The sequence below is a fragment of the Protopterus annectens genome, chromosome 9.part0 (assembly GCF_019279795.1).
Source record: "Protopterus annectens isolate FY-2018-M chromosome 9.part0, PAN1.0, whole genome shotgun sequence".
Taxonomy (NCBI): Eukaryota; Metazoa; Chordata; order Ceratodontiformes; family Protopteridae; genus Protopterus; species Protopterus annectens.
The window spans coordinates 809,981,339-810,002,681 of NC_056743.1; the positions used below are offsets into that span (position 1 = coordinate 809,981,339).

At 38.5% G+C, this 21,343-nt stretch overlaps 1 protein-coding gene across 1 annotated transcript in view; it reads left to right on the forward strand.

Annotated features, from left to right (window-relative positions):
• AVIL (advillin) overlaps positions 1-21,343 on the forward strand; it is a 456,785-nt gene that overhangs the window by 379,783 nt on the left and 55,659 nt on the right. Inside the window, exons 16-17 of the mRNA XM_044083463.1 lie at positions 12,846-12,990; positions 18,065-18,253. Coding sequence (XP_043939398.1) covers positions 12,846-12,990; positions 18,065-18,253 — 334 coding nt within the window. The remainder of the gene's footprint in view (positions 1-12,845; positions 12,991-18,064; positions 18,254-21,343) is intronic.

Below are 21,343 nucleotides of genomic sequence, written 5' to 3' on the forward strand. Positions count from 1 at the left end.
GCTAATGACTTGGACATCATCCATTAATAGTTAATGCTTAATCATCTAGAGCTGTAGGTTCTAGGCTTGAAACCAGCTTGACTTGCGCATAAAGGTAGGCGACTTAAGTGTGATTCTGGACAACCAGCTGATACTCAGAGACTAAGTGACAGCTGTGTTTAAAACTTCATGTTTCTATATATGAAATACTTCCAAGATTAAGTACCTTATTCTTCAAACTGATGTCTCGATAGTAGTTTGTGCTCTGGTCTTATCCTGCCCTGACCATTATAACGCCCTCTGCCTAGGACTTCATGAGATTGAACATTTGGAGCTAGTGCCATCTCTTCTGCCAGACTACTTACTGATACATCACGTTATACTTGTACTCCAGATATTACACCAGCTCCTGCTCCATTTCATATCTACTTTAAAATCTTGATGTTAGTATACTTGCCAGTTGATCAGTGTCTAATTTCCACCCCTACTGAATCTATAAGACCTAGTATTGATACTACCACTTTTCAGTGGGAACTAAAATATGATATAACCTAGGAAATAAAGCATGGGATAGGCATATGAATTGTTAATACTTCATATTGTAAAAAGCTAAAATGTAGATAGAAATGAATTAAATTCTGCTCTACGGTTTGCTAGAATATTAATGCAAAGTCTTTAATAACTATGGCAGATCCACCACACATGCAAACTTACTAGATCAGAAATTACATTAAGCAGGTAAAAGAGAGAAAAGGTGAGCAGTTTACCTGTCTTAACAAGATGCAGACTTCTTCTATTACTTTAAATGTGTTTACTGTGTGTGTAAATACATTGGTCAGTTGATGCAGCTTACCTGTCTTAACAAGATGCAGACTTCTTCTATTACTTTAAATGTGTTTACTGTGTGTGTAAATACACTGGTCAGTTGAAGTAGCTTACCTCTCTTAACAAGATGCAGACTTCTTCTATTACTTTAAATGTGTTTACTGTGTGTGTAAATACACTGGTCAGTTGATATAGCTTACCTGTCTTAACAAGATGCAGACTTCTTCTATTACTTTAAATGTGTTTACTGTGTGTTTAAATACATTGGTCAGTTGATGCAGCTTACCTGTCTTAACAAGATGCAAACTTTTTCTATTACTTTAAATGTGTTTACTGTGTGTGTAAATACACTGGTCAGTTGATGTAGCTTACCTGTCTTAACAAGATGCAAACTTCTTCTATTACTTTAAATGTGTTTACTGTGTGTGTAAATACACTGGTCAGTTGATGTAGCTTACCTGTCTTAACAAGATGCAAACTTCTATTACTTTAAATGTTTACTCTGTGTGTAAATACACTGGTCAGTTGATCATTTTCGGGTATAATTTGTGGCCTTTTCTTCACCCAAAACTGGCAAGGGAACATTAGGATATGCCTGGGTGGTTATTATGGGCAGCTTTTTTAGTACTTGTCTACAGATAGTACCAAGCCACTTCTCCACTAAGGACCTGAATGCAACCACCTCTAATATGCTGATACGGCATCAGTGAAAGTCATCTCTTTATCACTCAAACTGGAAATCAAATATCAGTCTGGACTAGAATTAGTTGTAAAGTGGTGGAAATGAACTGACCTCTAGCTGATATAAGCTTAATATGTAATTACAAACCAAATATCTCTTCAGTACTATCTTTCTAAAAGACTTCATGGCTAGAGATCAAGAGTCAACAGACCACTTAATATTGCAAGCCTCATGGTTTGCATTATGACTTTAACCCTAACTTAACCATTCAGTTCACATTCAATGTCACAACAGTTAACTACAGTATCAATCTTAATCCATATAATGTCCAATATACCCTCCTTCCTACATGGGTTATCAACTATCTGAGAATAAGTTCTTCATTAACTACTACTATAATAATAATAATAATAATAATAATAATAATAATAATAATAATAATATTAATACCTTCATTGCCTTGAACTAATTTGCCACATTCTGCTTTTGGGGCATTGAAGTCCTCTTTATTCATAGCATAGCATTACTGAAAACAGTTGTCTATAGTAGCACAAAACACCCACGTTATTATTTAACTGGTTTGGAGGGCTATAAAAAAGGACTACTGTATGTTTAGTTTTTTTCTGCTCCAGTGCTAACACCTATAATTTCTGAGTCATTGCCCCAAATCGTTATTGACCAATTAAAGCAGTGTTCAGCATAAATGTATACTCTACTACCCTATTTGTTTATCCTGTAATTATCAAGACTCTTATAGGCATGAAGCACCATAGGCCTATTAATATCACTAAACTAAAGTACAGTAATAAAATGATGTCCTAGTTTTCACCTTGCACTCTGGCCTCAAGATAAGTGTAAGTATGGGCCTGGAAGATGAAACATTTACAGGTTACCTGTTTGCATCAGAGTCACAGGTGCCAAACTAGGGATGAATTTCTGGTTTCCCATCCAGTTGTCCAAGTTGAATTGGAATCCAATTCAAGTGCAACTTGGACAACTGGATGGGAAACCGGAAATTCATCCCTGATTTGGAACCTATGACTCAGATATGCCACAACAGATTCCTGGTGGGATTCACACTTATTCTCCCACTCATCATGAGTCAACTCTAAAGCTCCCCTCACCCTATGCCCATACAGCAACTCAAATGGTGAAAAACCTGTGGATTTCTGGGGTACCTCTCTGCATGCAAACAGCAGATGGGGCAAATATTTGCCCACTGTCTCAAACTGGTCTGAAAATGCCCGTAGCATGGTTTTTAGTGTAGAGATTAACCTCCCCACAAGATCATTAGTCTGGAAATGGTAGGGGGTGGTCTTTTAGGTGCTTCACCTGACAGCACTCCCACAGACAAGCAGCAGGTCTGACATGACATTTGCACCTTTGTCACTCAGTATTTCTATCAGGAAGCCTACCCTGCTGAAAGTCTCTAACAAAGTATATACCACCTTCTCTGCCTTGATGGAGGACAAAGCCAGGGTATTTAGTAGCATAGTCTCCTACCACCAGGATATACTTCTTCCCTGTTGAACTTGGGGTACTCAAAAGCCCCAGAATATCCATAGCTACCCTCTGAAATGTCTCCTCAGTCACAGGCAAAGGCATCAAAGGAGCTTTGACCTTGTCTCCTACAGTACCCTGTTACATCCCTAACAATCTCAGGCCAATAAAAGTTCTGCATAATACATCTCTTGTACACTTTATGCTCATAATACTGCAAAAGGAATGCGTTGGGCTATGGCTAGAAGTGTCAGACAGTAGGCTCTAGGCACTACCAACTGCTATATTACCTCACCCTCTAGCCCTCCATCAGGGGTCCAGGCTCTATGCAGTAACCCTTTGTTCCAGTATACAGACTCCCCTCTTCCTTGAGAATCAGGTGCCTCCCTAGCTATCTCCCTGAAGCCTCTTAGTGTAGGGTCTGAGAGCTGAGTCTGGCTCAACTCTGTCTTTGTAACCCTTCCCAGATCCCTTTCCACAGGAAGTCTGGTATCCTCTGACAGTGGGCCTCACTGTCAGCCTGGGTAGTACCACTTACCTCTGCCTTTGCAGTCACTCTGTCTAAGGGAACATCAGTACCTACCAGCAGCTGTGGCTCACCTTCAGACTCACTACTATATGGTAGCTCCCTCCCTGACATAGCCACCTCACCAGCCCTGGCTTCAGGTGTGGAGTCTGTCTGGGTCTACCCTAGGCAACCAGATCCATATGCCTGTCTCCATCCCTGACTGCATGTAACTGCATGCACACAAGGTACTGCATTATCAAAATCATTCCCTATCAAGACATCTGCAGGGATATCCTCAAACACACCTACTTGCTTGCTTCCTTTTCTACCCTCCAAGTCAAAGTGAACCCTGACCAAAGGCAGTTGGAATGGGGTCCCTCCTACACCTCTGACTGGAGTGGACTGCCCAAACAAGTACTGCTCCTCTTTAACCACTGCAGGCTTTACAATGGTTATGTCAGAGGCTGTGCATCTCATAGCAGTGGCCTGTTTTCCATCCATTAAGATAGGATATGACCTCTGGTGATAGTTTGGTAGCCCTGTTGTCTCCAGACAAATTACCAGTGGCATACTGCTATTGCCACTTGCTGGCTCCCCCAGCTTTTATTCCCTACCATGCCTCTGTGGACAACTGTATGATATATGGCCCCACTGGTTACATTTAAATCATTTAACCCTTGATCCTGGCCTTTACCTGAACTAGTGGCTTCCCCTGTTACTGGTGGTTTCTGTTGGGATGGTTTTGGTTGCTCACCATGGATACCCTTATATCCATGCACAGCACTAGGTATCCCCTTCTTGTGCAGTGATACCCTGCTTGCTAAGTAGAGATCCCGCTTTTTCCCTGGCTCAAATGCAGAGTTACACTCGTGATCTGCCAACCATATTCTCATGTCCTCAGGCAAAAAAACGAAGGGCTTGTTGCCTCACCAAAAGGTCCGCCAGCTCTTTAAAAGTTATGACCTGACACCCACTCACCCACCTATGAAAATAAGTGCTTAATTCATCAGTATAATAGCACACACTTTCATCTGCCTTGCATCTATGCTCACAAAACATTTTTCTGTAAGCTTCCAGTGTTAACTTAAAAAACTCAAGTAAACATTTCTTTACTTTATTATAGTTTACATAATCAATATTAGACAATTTAGAAACAGCAGTTACAGCCTTATCATGGAGTAAGGGGTCAGGAACTTTACCCAGAGTCCTTGGTCAACATTATACTCTTTACATAGTCTTTCAAATATATGAAAAAATATATCAAAATTATCACTCTCTGTAAATTTTGGAAGAAATTTACTGACCTTTATTACTTCTGGGGTTTGGTTATTCCCTTCCCCATTTCCTCCATGACCCTGCGAAGAATCAGCATCTCCCTCTCATGTTGACTCTGCTTTTCATTTTCTTCAGCCTTGAAATTCTGCAGTCTCCCTGCTGATTCTAATTATGTCTGTTTCTCCTGCCGCAGTCTCTCTGCTGATTTTAATTTGAAGCATTTAGCCTCTAGTTAAAGTCTCTAACTCCAGATGGATTTTAAGTCCTCTGAGGAAAAGGTGAACTGTCCTGTTTCTGAGGGCTGTACAACTCACCAAACTGGTTGTCCTCCTGGTTGCTGGTCTGAGCTGTAAGTAAGGCTTACATTATTTCCTCTTTAGTCAGGTTGGCATACACCAGTCCTTTGGCATCACACACCTTGGTCAACTGATTCTTTGAAAGCTTACCATAATTTGGTGATGACATCTCTGTCTACTTTCCCTGACTAAATTAAACTAACAGAAAAATAAACAAAACTGTTGTGAAATGAAACTCTGTATGTTTACCTTGTGGCTGCTGAGAGTACACCCACTTTCAGTGACAGCTGCCTACTGGCTACAGAAGTTCAATTAATATCCCACCACTGCCACCAATATGTGATGCTCCCCACTCTGGGCCAGTAATTAAGGAGCCTGAATCCTCAGAACTGGCACTAGAGAGGAACATTCATTTGGAACAAAATGGATACACCCAGTATTTCCAGATGCATCTCTTGGCATCAAGCACAATTTCCATTAAGAGCAAACAGGGAACACACTCAGTCCGGGGTTTGGTTTTCTCTATCTGTCTCCCTCCAAGTCCCCAGTAAGACTCCCCACTGACACAGCTCTAGAGTTGAGACCACAGCTGAGTGTCCAAGCCAAGTTCTCTGCCGCTCTCTCTGTGAAACTAGTACTCCATACCCCTGCTCCAAGCAGCTAACATACACATTCTTTGAGATTATGTTGCATGTACTACAGTATGACAGCTAGAAACATTTTAGATGCAAACCTAAATTTATTTAACAGTACAGTGATATTTTGTAAAAAAAAAATCGTTATTCAACAAATGGATCTGATTAAAAACTTTAAATCTAGTTATCATTAAATTGGTGCTGAGTTCCCCATAACAGCTATCAATCATGCAATATCATGTAATATAGACACATAATAGGTTCATAGAAGATTACTAGGCTAACAGCTCAAGAGCCCTTACATGGTCACCCAATATAACCCGATTTTACCCAGTATGTGGCCCCTAGGGGCAGGAGGAGGGCATGGGTTTGTGCCTGTGCATTGAGTATTTCACATATTGCTCCTGCCCATAAGGGACTCAGGCGCTGCTCCAGGTGAGAATTTACAATTCCTCATCCATTGAGCCACATTGTTCTTGTAAAGGGTCAGAGAATTATAAACTCAGATCTGACTCTTAGATTAAATTACTAGCAACAATGTTCATGATATCTGCTATCATATTTTCAAAGAACTGTACTTACCATATCAATTCTAAATATAAGTTCAAATCAAAATTCTAATAAAGCGTGACAGTGCATTTCTGCAATTGCTGTTACTCTCAGGCACATTGTAATTTGAACTTTAAATTTATTTTCTCTTCACATTGTATTTCTAACAGTGTGCATGCCACCTCAACAAAGTGAACTATACTGCATTGATAAATAATCCTGCACAATCAACACATGCTGCTATTAATATACTGGGAAAAGATCATCTTCTAGTTTTTCCTTTTTCTTCATAGAGATACTACAGTTATTTTTAAGATGAGTTCTAGCCTTAGGCTACAAAACTGGTTTTACAGTTAACCTTCAAAGGTTCATAGGTATATACAAGGCTAATGAAAACCAGGGCTTTTATAAGCCAAGCCTTGCAACCAAACCCAATTGCATCCCTTGGTAACGTGCATCTTAATTGGGGGAGTATGTTTGTTAGGAGGTTGTTAAAAAGTTATGTGGGGAGGTATGTTAGTTAGGGAATGCTCACTGTTGGCATCAATCTGTAACAGGCATGGGGGTCAGCCCAGGGATGAATTCATAATTTTCCATCAAGTGCTTGTTATGGAACATTTACTGTCAGCCTCTGTCTATAAGAGAAATGTGCACCAGGGCAGGGATGAGTTTGTGATTTCCCATCCGATGGTCATAGGGTTAGGGATGGACTCTGCTTTAAATGGATGGGGAGAATATTCCAGGGCATGGGGATCCTTTGAGTCATATATCTGTCTCACCAGCATGTTCTGTTCATGTCAAAGCAAAGTTCAAATGCCTGGATCTAGTGTTTCTGTCACTGCTCATTTTGTGGCTGTTCAAAAGCTCCATTGCCTCTCAACAACCTGTAGGAGACTGAGTATAGTGACAGGGCTCTAAGGTGATCTATACAGGACAGTTTGTTAATACCCTGGATTCTCTTGGTGAGGAACCTCTGTGGGCATTCCAACTGTTGCATATGTCCAGTCAGGGACATGCTGAAGGGGGCACTGAAATCAATGATGGGTCTGATAAGTGAAGAGTTGAGTGGTACTCTAACTTCCTTGGACCTTGATGTCATACCCTTACTTATAAGTTGGGCAACACCGAATGACTTTCTTACGACCTTGGCTACATGTTGATTAAAGAAAAGATTACTGTGTAATAAGTTCCCAGATCTCCCAGAGCAGATAAATTAGTAACCTTGTTTTTCTTTCAAAAGGAGTTAGATGCAAAGTAATGTGCTTTTAAAAAGCACATCTTTCATCACATTTTTTAATTTTAGAAGCAGAATCGTAGGGACACCATACAGTCTATCAAAAGCAAATACTTTTAAAAGTTAAAACTGCTTTCAAAAATCACTTTTCAACTACTATGGTTTTAGGTTGTATGTACCTTAAACAAAACAAAAAAAAATCATTTAAAGAGTTTTTTCCTTTGCTTTCCTAAATATCCACCCTTAGCTGACATAGCACTGGGCGGCCATGTTGGTGCAGCGTTTAGCTTTCTCGCCTCACAGCAAGAAGCTCTCTGGTTCGATCCTTGGCTGGGGTGCCTTCTGTGTGGAGTCTGCATGTCCTCTTTGTGGTCATGGGGGTTTCCTCAGAGTGCTCCAGTTTCTTCCCACATCCCAAAGACATGCTGGATTGGACATTCCAAATTGGCCCTAGTGTGTGTGCCTTCCATGGAAGGTTGGGTGTCGGGCTGGCAACTCGACACCGTAAAAAAAACTCTACTGCCAAGCATGCCTCTTTGTTAGCTAACCAGTATTCCTTCTTAGCTGTGCCTGTCTTTTCTTGCTCCCACTTTTTCCTGCACTAATACTAATTTCAAGATAACATAAAGTATATTATACCCGACACTATTCAAAATATCTTGCTGACTAATGCACTGGGTCACAAACATTATCAATAAATAAATATAAAAGTATGTTCTCTTTTGAGATAATGCTTATTGCATGTAATACTCCAGATCACACACTCTTTATGTGTATATCTGACAGTATTCGGAAGGGGTTCTGGAATGTTAAGCAGTGGTTTTATGAGATCAATAACAGTGGGAATCTATAACTTGCAAACTAAAGTTCAGGGCAAATCTTAAGATCTAACATAGAAAATAAAACAAAGCAGTATAGACTATTTTATCAAGGATAACTTGCTTTGTGTGTAGGTCTGGAATGTTTATGTAATGCAAAAATCATCAACAACATTTGGACTTGAAAAAGGCAATATGGAGAAAGAGATTAGTGACATGAAGGGCCAATCTTGTCTCCTGAACCTGATTGAATTCTTCGAATCAGTCTCCAGAGCTGTGGACGAGGGTAAGGCGGTCCATGCAGCCTATCTGGACTTCGCCAAGACCTACGACACCATCCCCCACTCTGGAATCATAGATAAATTACTAAGCTGGGCATTAATCTCTATGTCACTCGATGGGTTGCCAACTGGTTTACTGACAGAACCCACACTGTAAAAGTAGCTGACTCCAAATCAAGCTCCAGACAAGTGACAAGTGGAGTACTTCAGGGTTCAGTCCTGGGACCGCTCTTGTTTGACATCTACTTCTCTGAAGTACAGGCCAACACTAAGGGACTCTGGCTAACAAAGTTCGCAGATGACTGCAAACTGGGAGCCATTATTGAATCCCCAAATGATGTGGATATTCTACAAAAGGGCCTTACAGAAGTAGAGGGTCTATATCAGAACATTGAAGTATTAAAACTTCGAACGCTAAGAATAGCGAAGCTGCAGAACAGCAAATTCTTTCCTCGGGAAAGAATTCAGTTGACTGTTTCTGTGGCTTTGCTATTCTTAGCACTGTGGTGGAAAGTTACGAGTTGGGTTCAGGTAAGTGTGCGATTGTTTGTACGTTAGGGTTAGGGGTGGGTTACGTGAGTTCGGGTTAGGGTGCGGGTTAGGTGTGTGTGCAATAGTGACAGACTTTAGGGTTAGGGACGGTTTAAGTGAGTTAGGGTTAGGGCACGGGTTAGGTAAGTGTGCGATACTGATGGACCTTAGGGTTAGGGGTTGGGTTAAGGTAAGTGGGTAGATAGTAGTGTATGTTTAGTTTAGTGTAGCGTTAGATGTAGGAATTTAAGTGTGTGTTTGTGGTTGCTGTTTGTTTGATGTGCTTGTGTTGTGTGTATGTGTTTCAGAGCAGCAATTTTTTTCCATGGGAAAAAATTCGCTGTTCTGAATGTTCAATATTTTCATGTTTAGATGGTTTGAGGGCCGATGAAATAGTGTTCGCTATTTTCATCTTTCGATAGCGTGATATAAACGTGAAACAGATGCTTGGTGCCAGAGCCATGGGCTCAAGCTCAATGCCAAGAAATGTATAGTTATTTCCTTTGGGAAAAAAACATGTACTCATGAATTACCACATAGGTTGCAGTACACTAAACACTGAAAGTATGATAAGATTCTTAGGGACACAGGTGGACAGTGGTCCCACCTTCAATAACCACATCGCCACAACAGTCAAGAAATCCTTCTATGTGGCACACCTCATCACTAAGGGCTTTTCATCCAGAAAAAAGGAGGTCATTGTCCCACTATACTCATCCCTCATTAGACCCATTTTAGAATACAACTCCTTGTTTGGTATGTACAGCTCAAGACATCTGCAACAACTGGAAAGGCTGCAGAAATGCTTCACTAAAAGAATCACAGGCCTAAAGCAGATGCCCTATGCTGACCGTCTAAAAAACTCCAGCTATACTCTGTCACATATCGTTTACTCAGAGGCGATCTCTGCTTAACAGAAGGCCATGTCAAACCCAGAGTTGTTGGACATGCTACACTTAAAGAAATCCCAATCCCTCAGAGCCACATGCTCCAGGGATCTAACACTTGTCATCACAATGAACAAAACATGCTGGAGGGATAGGTTCCTGACCCAGAGACTCCCCAGACTCTGGAATAGACTGCCCATACATGTCAAGCAGAGCGCCTCTTTGGCCCTCTTCAAAAGGAACCTTGATGATTGGATGGGAGATAGTAAATTCACCCCAGGGATCCCATCAGTGACAGACAGGGGTCCAGGGAAGTAAATATTGTGGGAAGAAATAGCCAGGGAATTGTTGTGGCTAGACTTGTATAGGCCCTAGGGCAGGTAGCCTAGTACCAACCTATGAACCTATGAGCGGACAGGTGATCCACTGGCGACCCCTAAAAGCCGAAAGAAGAAGAAGAAGCAGAAGTTGACATAACACTCATTTACTTTACAATCCTGCTTCTATGTGCAACTTGAATCAAGTTCAAATCAACATGCACAACCAATTTCTGAACATGCTCATACCCACATTGCACTTTCTTTCTTTATTACTCTTAAATTCACATCACAGTATTGACACAAATACATCCAAAATTATCCTCTGTTGTCTGCAACAATCCACTCCTCATTTCCAGCTTGAAAATAGCTGATGAAGTTTTTAACACTCTTAATTTTAACCACACGCTCAACGCACACCATGTAGTCACTGTGAACAGTAGACTGATACCTTCAACTATGGGAACCCAGTTACTGGTGAAGGGTATCTCAAGGATGTAAATAGCTCAGAAGTGTTTCTTATCTACAGTTAAACATTTCCAGAAGAGGTCTTGTGTATAATAAATTGTGTCCAATCAACATGATTATGCCATTAATTAAAAAAAATATTTTTCTTTTCCAGGCAAGGTAGTTCAGTTAATCAATGTTTTACTCCAACCTCTGTTGACTGCTTGAAACAAACCACAGAATTACTGTTGCTTCAATGGAAAATAATACAAAACTACAGATTTACTATTATTTCAATGGAAAATAATGTATACCTTAAAACAGGAAACAAAGCACAGGAAAAGCACATATATTTTCAATGCTTTATATTGCAAACAGATGAAAAATGTATATAACTCACCGAATCCTGCACTATAATTTCCTAAAATGTTAATACATAAAGTTTTTAATAAACAATAGTAGGTCTGCAACAGATGCATTATTTTAGTCATATAATGCCTTAAATCAGATATTATTATTAATTTGCCTGACTTGATAAATGTGAATTTGCAGTCTTTTCACCCAAAGCAGGCATGGGAAGAGGCAGGACATATGAAGGCATTCATTAAAGGTGGCCTTTTTGATACTTGCATTACTGTATACAGGCAGCGGCAAGTCCCTTCTCCGCTAAGGCCCTGAATGCAATCTCCATTACAGGACAGTAATGCTGATGCAGAGTTTCTGCAAACAGTTTCCCTCTCAAACCAACATGAGAAGTTTGGACTGCGTTTAAATGTTCACTTGTGCAACTGAACCTAACCTCTAGTTGATAAGAGCCTAATATGTAACTACAGGAAAAATATCTGTTTAATACTACCTTTCTAAAAAAACGCATAGCTAGGATCAAAGAAATGATGGATCTCCTTCTTTTAGAAATCCTGAGAGTGCACTTTGTTTATAGCTTTGCCTAAATTAAACAACATAAATTTAATTATTTTATCTGTAAAATATTAAGCAATATTCAAAAAGGTTAAGGTACCTCTTTTTTCATCTAGCTAGTGTGTGGTTATGAAGCTGTATAAAGAAACGCTTGAAGCAGATCATACTAGGAGCCAATACATATTAAAAATATAATGTGCTTATTGACTAGATTTATGATATGAGAAATGAAATCTCATACTGCACCCCTCAGGCATCATGGTCTGCCTCCAAGGGGCTGTTTATGGTTCCACAGGTATTTTTAGAAACTTCTAGTTACTGACCCATGATCAGTCTTACATTTTGTGTTCGTGGTTTTGTCTTGTTTCACTTTCCAACCATGTTAATATATTTACATTTGTGTACTTTTTATTTTATTGTTTATTTATTTATTGATATTTTTAATTTATTTTGTGTATTTTTGGTAGAAAGAGTGTTTTTAGTCATTTAGATCATATTACGTATTTTACAAATTATTTTATATATTTTTCCATTTATGTTCATTTAAGCATATTGAGTCATTGATATATGCCATGCTTGTCTAATTTATTCACTTTTATGTCACATTTTTATATAGCTTACTAAAGTCTACACAGACCACCTCTACCATCCTTTTCTGTTTAACTGCCCTGGTTACCCAATAAAATAACTCTGTTACAATTATTTAGCATGACATTAAATTTGTGAAATAGGCTGCCTTTGGTCTTGAGATATTTTAAAATGATTTCCTTCAGTAATTCCATAAACTTTCATGTGATCAATGTCACTACAAAAACGTTTTGATTACATCATTAAATATAAGGAATTTTACTATAAATAAATAGTCTTCTCTCTTTATTTATTTATTTCAAGAGAAATAGGGTGCATTAAACATGAAGAGATACATAGTTTAAAGCATGGCTCATGAGTGTGTAGGAAAGATTATAGTTCAGCAGTGACTAACAGCATAAATTAAATAGTTCATAAAGATGCACTGAACAGTTAACAATATCATTTGTTGGCAAGGATATATAACTCTAAGTAGTAATAAGAAAGTGGAGGTGAGTAGTATATGTCTGCACAGGTAGTATGAACAATAAGCTGAATTTGTTGTTCAAGTCTTATACTGACTGAGTCTTTTGCAGGCTGCAGCAGGAAGTGCCGGAGTTCATGCCACGCCTTTTTGAATGCTCCAATAAAACAGGTCGGTTTATTGTCACAGAGGTAACAGATTTCACTCAAGATGACCTGGATGAGACTGATGTCATGCTGCTGGATACATGGGACCAGGTAAGAAAGGCAGCATCATAATATACTGTGTAGCATATGTGGAATCAACTGATTATATTATATTAAAGGATAACTAGGTCCTAAACACATTTATTTTCTCAATGTGTGTTTTCCTCCCAGTAAAATGATCCTCATGTTGCTCTCTCTCTCTCTCTCTCTATATATATATATATATATATATATATATATTTATATATAAATTAGGTATTTCTTCCCTTTTGTGGCATTTGTACACTCTAGCTTCCTCACTGCACACCAGATTGTGTTTGAATCAGAGGTCATGCTACTTTCTTTAGAAATTTATATCCCTGACTATTCGGTCATCTTTCTCTTCACATTTTAAGATGTTTAGCCAGTAAAAGTCCATGCAGCCAGTATTTATAACTCTCCATTCTTTTCAACCCACTGGGTCAAAAACCTATACGGTGCAAATCTAAAAGACTTGCTCTCAGTGTAAGTGTAATACACTCTGAGATCAAATCATTTGAAATCCAGTCCTTGGTGTAAGCCTGCTTTGTAGATAGCCCTTGCATTGGAGTAAGCCACTTACACCAAGAGCAAGTCTTTTGGAATGTGATCCTTGAAATCTATTTGAAAAGATGACTCTTCAGAAAGTCAAACTTCATATGACCAAGACCATATGATTGGGTTTCTGAAAGGTTGAATGAAACACCAAAAATCTACATTTTTACAGGGGGAGAGGCAAGCACCCCTGCACCCCCCCCATGTGGAGGGACTGCATCCCCCACACCCTCTACATATTATATTTACCAACTTTGAGATCGCATCACAGTGGAGAAAAGGGTATATTCTGTGATCTCCACTGTACTGTAATCTCCATACAAAAGCTTCAACATTTCGGAAAGTCGATCATATGGTGCCAACCATATGAAGTTCAACTTTTTGATTACTCGATCTTCTGAACGGGACCTGGTCCCTGGTGTGATGCCCCTGCACTGGCCCAGTAAGCAAGGAGCCTCAATTCTCACCACTGGCAACAGTGAGGAACATACACACTGGGAGGATGACAATTACACACAGTAAAGTGCATACAGAGATCACAGTCAGTCTGGTGCTGGTTTCTCCCTCTTTCTCCATATCCCCAATAAGACTCCCCACTGGCACAGGTATAGGGTTGAGATCTCAGCTGAGTGGCAAAACCAAGATCTCCAGTACCCTCGCTGTCCAAACATTGCTTCGTGTCCCTGCCCAAGTAGCTGACGCACACATACTCCTAGAGTATTGATTTATATACAAACACACACACACGCACCTGGGAAAGGCTGGCACATACTTACTAGTTATGGCCCCTTCTGTCCAGACTATAAGGTAGTTTCACAGCCACCAGCCAACTCTTATCAGCTACTTTAAGGCCCTTAACAAAGGATGTCCAGTCCTACTGTGTAATGTTACTATTACTCCAAATGGTAGTCTGACCATAAGGAAGGCTAATTAGAAGTGGCCTGTACAGTGTCAACAAATAGATATCCATGTACTCTAAGAGCTTAAATATCTCTAAACAGACCAGCCACAATTAAAAGGTCTAATATATTTAATAATAAATAATAAAAGAACAAGACAATAATCAGTAAGTAATTAGTTACATCAGAGTTTAAAATCATAGGAAATAGTTAAAACAACACTGCAGGACAGTCTCAAATAAATAAAGAAAACATCTAAGCTACACTTTACTATATTCCTATCTGAATCTAAAAGAGTTACTATGCCCTAAAAAAATTACTTACAGCAAGGCAAGTGCAGAGGTGGTGATGAGTGGATGTTGTCAGGTCAAAGACAAATACAAAATGCACAGTCTCTCTCTTGAGAGAGTTCTTAAATTAATATCAAATATTACTGCTGGGTTAGTTTGGATGACATCACTTTTTGTCATGTGACTTCAGTTCCCAAGCTAACCCCCCTTTGTCGGAAACTAACAGAATTTTAACATCTCCCTGTGAAAAATACATATCTCTCATATGTTTGCAGATCCTTTAAGTCATAAAACAATAAAACACTTCTACATCTCAAACCTAGTAATTACTTCTCTTTCAAGACAATACAAAAACTTCTAGCTCTAGAGATTGTGTCTGCTACTGCACTGAAACTGAGAGATATCTCTTTTATTAGATGGTTATGAAACAATTTAATTTCAACTATTTTCCCTGAATTCTTTTAAGTCAACCTCCTGTGTTCCACTTTCTATTAAACATATACATCTAAACAGTCACAATAGTGCAGGTACATTCCTGTTCTATTCCAACAGGGCATGTTGTGGTTACATTTTAGCTCAGCACTTTACACACACTTCTGTATAAATCATATCAATATTCACAAGTGACATAGAATTATTTACAAAATTCCAGATAGCTGGGCTGGCAGTATTTCCCTTTGTCACACCTGGTGTAAGCCTGCTTTATAGACAGGCCTTGCACCAAAGTAAGTCCCTAGTGAGGTCAGGTCTGACAATGCATCTTATTAGCAGCTTATTCCCATGTCTCTAACCTGAACACTGCATTGTCAGACCTGACCTCACTTAGTGTGGTCCCTACCACAGTAGCATGGGAACACCCTAACACACATACACATACACACACACATGCACGCACATATCCTAGCAGCCACAAACCAGCTCCTACACACAGTTATGCTCATAGAAACTCTCACACACACACACACACACACACACACACACACACACACACACACACACACACACACACAAGCTCGCATAATTATCTCTTGCAGGGTGACTGCCTAGACATGCACACACACACACACACACACACACACACACACACACACACACACACACACACACACACACACACACACACACACGCACACACACACACAGCTGCAATATACATACCTGCAGTTGCAGTATGAACTGCAACCATTCCCATCAGTTTAACAGTTTCAAATGACAGCATTCACCTTTTCATCCTAGTGAAAAAATTAACACAGTAAAGCAATTCTCTGCATCACCCACTACATTAATCTGGTGCTTGCACAATTTCTGCAGACAGTGCATGGGTCTGCTGTACTGACGCATTTGCTTGTGGCTTCTCAGTGAGACTGTTTGCTCTGCTACAGCTACTGCCAGTAGAAAAAAAAAGTAGTAGGAAAGCAGTCTGTAAATTACTTAGGCTTACTGCAATACAGAAATCTGTGGAGCTGAGGCTTCCACGCTGATGTAAGCCTTTCTGAATCCCTGGAAAAGGAGACAGACTAGAGAGGAGAGAGTTACTGGACATAGACAGACTAGAGAGGAGAGAGTTACTGGACATAGATGTAGCTATGCATACACCATGTGTGGCTGTGTGCATTTTGTTTTCAAATAATTTTAAAGTAAATGTTCAAACAATGCATTTTTATTTCACTTATTTTTCTCCTGGAAAGCCTGGTTATTTTCTTTCTTTCTGTTTTTTTTTGCTTAAGCTTATTTCATATTTTTCATTAATTAAAGAAAAAAGAATGATAACCAAAACATACACTGCCCACTAAAAGGGGGTGGAATAGTGGACTGGTGGAATGACATTGGAAGTGTAGGGGCTGCACCGCGGAAGTTAGTACCTACAAATCAAAAAAAGAAAAAAAATTGGCTATGCCTTGTCTCTGGAATGAAGTTTCAGATACCCTGTAGGGAGATTAACAAAGATTGTTAAATGTTGCTGCTGTTTTAGGTAAATGCAAAGAAGAAAGTGAGCATGATAATCTAATCAGAATATATTACTGGAAAGAGAAAACCCTCTCACAAAAAAAGGAAAAAGAAGAATTCATGTCACTTTGTGCAACTTATCAGGGCATTTTGAATTAGAACAAAATAAAAATTATTTCGTACTACTTTAGAGTGATGCATGGTCATTCATATAACATATAACTTAAATGATAAGATGGAATATAAATACGAGGTGTACTGAATTTAAATGAATCACCCAAATGTTGGCATTCATGTCAACCACAAAACATAGACTTTGCAAACATTGACAAGCTACTATGCCATAGTCGTGTGTGTGTGTGTGTGTCTGTGTGTGTGTGTTTGTGTGTGTGTGTGTGTGTGTGTGTGTGTGTGTGTGTGTGTGTGTGTGTGTGTGTGTGTGTGTGTGTGTGCGTGTGTGTGTTTTAGGGAGCTGTTTCTGATACTTCATTCAGGTTTGCTGCATTGCAGAATGCAGCCACAAATAAGAAGTGTTTTTTGTATTTGTTTTTCATTGTTTTAATAGCAAATGTTGTATGCTACTTTAAAAGCCAGATGTTGGAAAGGTATCATTATAGTCACTAAAATAAGATTGCAAAAGTCACAACCCAGCAGCTTTTTAAAAGGCATTACTCTTATCAGCACACCACACATAACTAAATAAAGTATTTTTGTAGGGGCAAGTATCTCACATCACATCCTCTACATCCTTATATATTAATATAATAAACTATAAGGCTACCACTACTCAGTGAAAGAAAATATTCCCATAATTGTGATAAAACAGGGAGTTATAGCACAGTGGGATTAATATGATGAAATGCACAAGCAAGCAAATAATACAGCCATACTTATATAATGTTCCTTATACATTCTGTATGCACTAATTGTCATTACGTTTTATCCATTCTATAGGATTAGTAATGCAATTGCTTCGCTGAGTTATTAGTAACACATCATTGTCTGATGCAGGTACACTTCCAGTGCTTGTCATTCCACATTTTCATCCAGCTAATTTTGAATAGTGCCAAATTTATGCATGCAAACAATACTATGCTTCCACTCAAGTGGTAGTACAAGCCCACTGGCACATCTTGTTAATTAGTGTCTGTTCACATCTCACTAGATGCTGGACACGAACCAGTATGTGTAGTTTGCTGAGTGGGTTATGCTATAATTTGATACAACACAGATAGCCACTTTTTATTACATTTCAGTCATTGCATTTTAAAGTTGTGCAGATTAATGAAGCTGTTCCTTTGCGTGTAGATGTTCCAGAGGATGGCAGATCATTGTTGCATGCCTATATTTTACTTTTATGGATATTGCATGATTGGATTAATTCTTTCTTTTAATTTATTTTTTTCACACCTGTAGATTTTCCTGTGGATTGGAAAAGATGCAAATGAAACAGAGAAGAAAGAAACCCTAATAACTGCCCAAGAATACCTGAAGACTCACCCTGGTAACAGGGATATTCACACCCCCATACTCATCATTAAACAAGGATTTGAACCTCCAACTTTCACGGGATGGTTCTGTGCCTGGGATCCACAGAAATGGAGTGTAAGTAACTGATAGCCCCAAGATAGTATGCCTGCAGTATTTTCTGACCTTAACGACAGTATTAAGTAATCTGTCTGAAGTAGATTTGCAATAGGAGATAACGTTAAAAGATAATCCTGCAACACCAGATTTCAGTGTGCAAAGCTGCAAGCTGAGATAGCACTTTGAGCATACAAGTAAAATAGGACTGCACAAACTTGTAAGAGAAACAAAAAACAAACTTTTAAACATCCAAGAAGCCACCAAAGCCACTGCAAGACACATTGAGTTTAATATAAGGTATAAACTGATAAGCGCTTTCATCTTTACACAATAGAAAGACTTCATCAGGTAAAAAAGCACAGAAGAACAGATTATTTAAAATTCCCTCTATGAAGTCACATGGCCAGTAGCTGTTTTCTTAAAGTTACAATGTGCCATTTGACTATTACAAAAGAAACTAAAACCACCTAATCCCACAGCCATCTAAATAAAAATCATCTAGATAAAAGCAATTTTTAACAGTAATTACTAAAACTATCAATACACTTAAAAAAATACATTTGTCATTGATAGACTTTAAGTTTAAACAAACAAGTAATAGAAGAAAGTACATTCAGACCTGGGCTGTTGCTTGAATTAAAATGAAGCTGCCACATTAACTCTTTCTTTTCCAGCAGCAACTCCCAGCCACCCCCCCCCCCCCCATAGTTCAGTTATGCCTGTTGAAGCACTGTGAATTTAAATTCATGTTCCGGGCAAGACATAAGGTGCTTGGACAATGCATTAAATTTACTTTTGTTCCATATTGCATATAAATGTTTATAAATTCTGTCTTTTAACATATGTTCAGTCTTTCCAACATAGAAACTTACGCAGCATTTGACATACGGCTAAATAAATTACCACTTTTGACATACAGTTATACCTACCCTTGACTTTAAGGCATTCTTCCTTTACTATAAAGGTGTTGCCACAATAAATGTTTCTGCAGAATGTGCAATTACCACATTTAAACATACCATAAGTGTGTTTCTAATTGTTTTCCTTAACAGTGAATTCACAAATATTCTTAAACTAAGTCCCTTTCTGTAAATAACCAAAGGGCTGTTGCCAAGTTTTTCCTTGACATCTTTATTTTTATTAAAAATAGTCCAGTTTTTATTCAAGACCCAGTTGATGCAGTTGTGGTCTACAGAAAAAGTAGTGATAAAACTACCCTTGTAGTTTGGTTTCTCACCCATGTTCAAGGGATGGTGTAAACCAGCAGTTATAATGTCCCCTTCTGTCCTAAAAGGTTCCCCATTAAGAATAGGGGTGAAGTAGTTGTTGCCCCTTTTCATCACCACTTCATTCATGGAGCATTCAATAAAACTTTCTGGATGTCACCTTTTTAAAAACATTTCTTTTAAGTTGTTACACTCATCCAGAAAGTCAGAAAACACTGAAACAATAGATGCTTGTCTAACAAATTGGCCCTTTACTACAGCTTTTATTCTGTATTACAGGATGTGAGCTGGAATAGTGCAATAAAGAATTACAGTAAGTCAGTTTCCTATACGTTTTGGAAATAATTTTCCTGCTGTTATAATACTTTTCCCATTTTACATCCAGGTAAGAAGTTCATCACACCTATGTCATGAGTAAATTCAAGAATTCAGTGGTGCTGTTTAAATATTCTAGGAATGGGAGGAATATTATTATTGTCTTCCTTCCATGCAATAAAGATATCATCCAGGAACCTTGTATAGAGGCACCATGATTCCTTACACATACTGTTCAGGACAACTTGTTTTCCCACATTGACATATAGGTACCCACATGTGGATCCCATAGCCACCCCTTTCTCCTGAAGAAAAAATAAAAAAAATTAAAAGAACAAAAAATGAGAAAACTTGGAAAGGATAGACTAGAGTATATTTATAATAAGGCCTATCCCATCCCACTCCTTCTCAAGAGTGGGTAACAACATAGCCTATCAACACTGTGTTTTTTAAGTGTATTGACAGTTTTAGTACTGACTGTTAAAAAATTGCTTTTATCTAGATGCTTTTTATTTAGATGGCTCTGGGATTAGGCAGTTTTAGTTTCTTTTATAATATTAGTTAAATGGCACATTGTAACCTTAAGAAAACAACTACTGGTCATGTGACTTCATACAGTGGATTTTAAATAATGAACAACACACTCACAAGAGCAGCAAAGCAGCAAAATAAAGTTAAATTCGACAGTCCAGTCCAATCCAAAAAAAGAAGATTTATCACGTTCTAGCTCCTCGGCATTCACTGTCTTCAATGGAATACATTATCATACTTGATTCACACTATATATACAGTCAATTACATCTATTAACCAATTAATTACAGCATCAATTAATTAATAAGCACTTTCCAATTACAATAAGCCTTCAAGCCATCAGGATTTAAAGTTCCAAATTTTAAAACAAGTAGGACTTCCTTATGTAGAAGCCTCTCTTTAAAGTTCCAAATTTTAAAACAAGTAGGGCTTCCTTATGTAGAAGCCTCTCTTTAACTTTTATCATAATTTTCTCTAAAATAGTGCCCTGCAAACCATTCAGGTTACTACCCTTATGACATTTTTCATGTGACTTCATACAGTGGATTTTAAATACTCTGTTCTTGGGTGCTTTATTTATCTGAAGCACTTATCTGTTTTTAAACGTTGTATTAAATTTGGTGTGTCAAGCAGTGGCTTCTGCGCTTTCTTGGATTTTTAAAACAGGATTGGAATTCTGGTCCAGATCTCACAAATTAGACCTTTGTAATGAAAAGCTTTTTACTTATTCATATTACACACACACACACACACACACACACACACACACACACACACACACACACACACACACACACACACACACACACACACTTATTTTTGAAAGCAGCAATGCTTTTAAGCGTGATGGGTACTGTGCAAGTCTCTTTACTATAATCTTAGAACTGGGCATAGAAATGTAAACTTGACGCCACATAAAGACTTCTTGGACCACATTCTGTGCTCATTTTCCTGTGTAATGGAAAAACTTCAAATACTACTTAACCAAAATCAAAGTGTCTACACATAGGAATTGTCTTATATTCAATTAGTTTA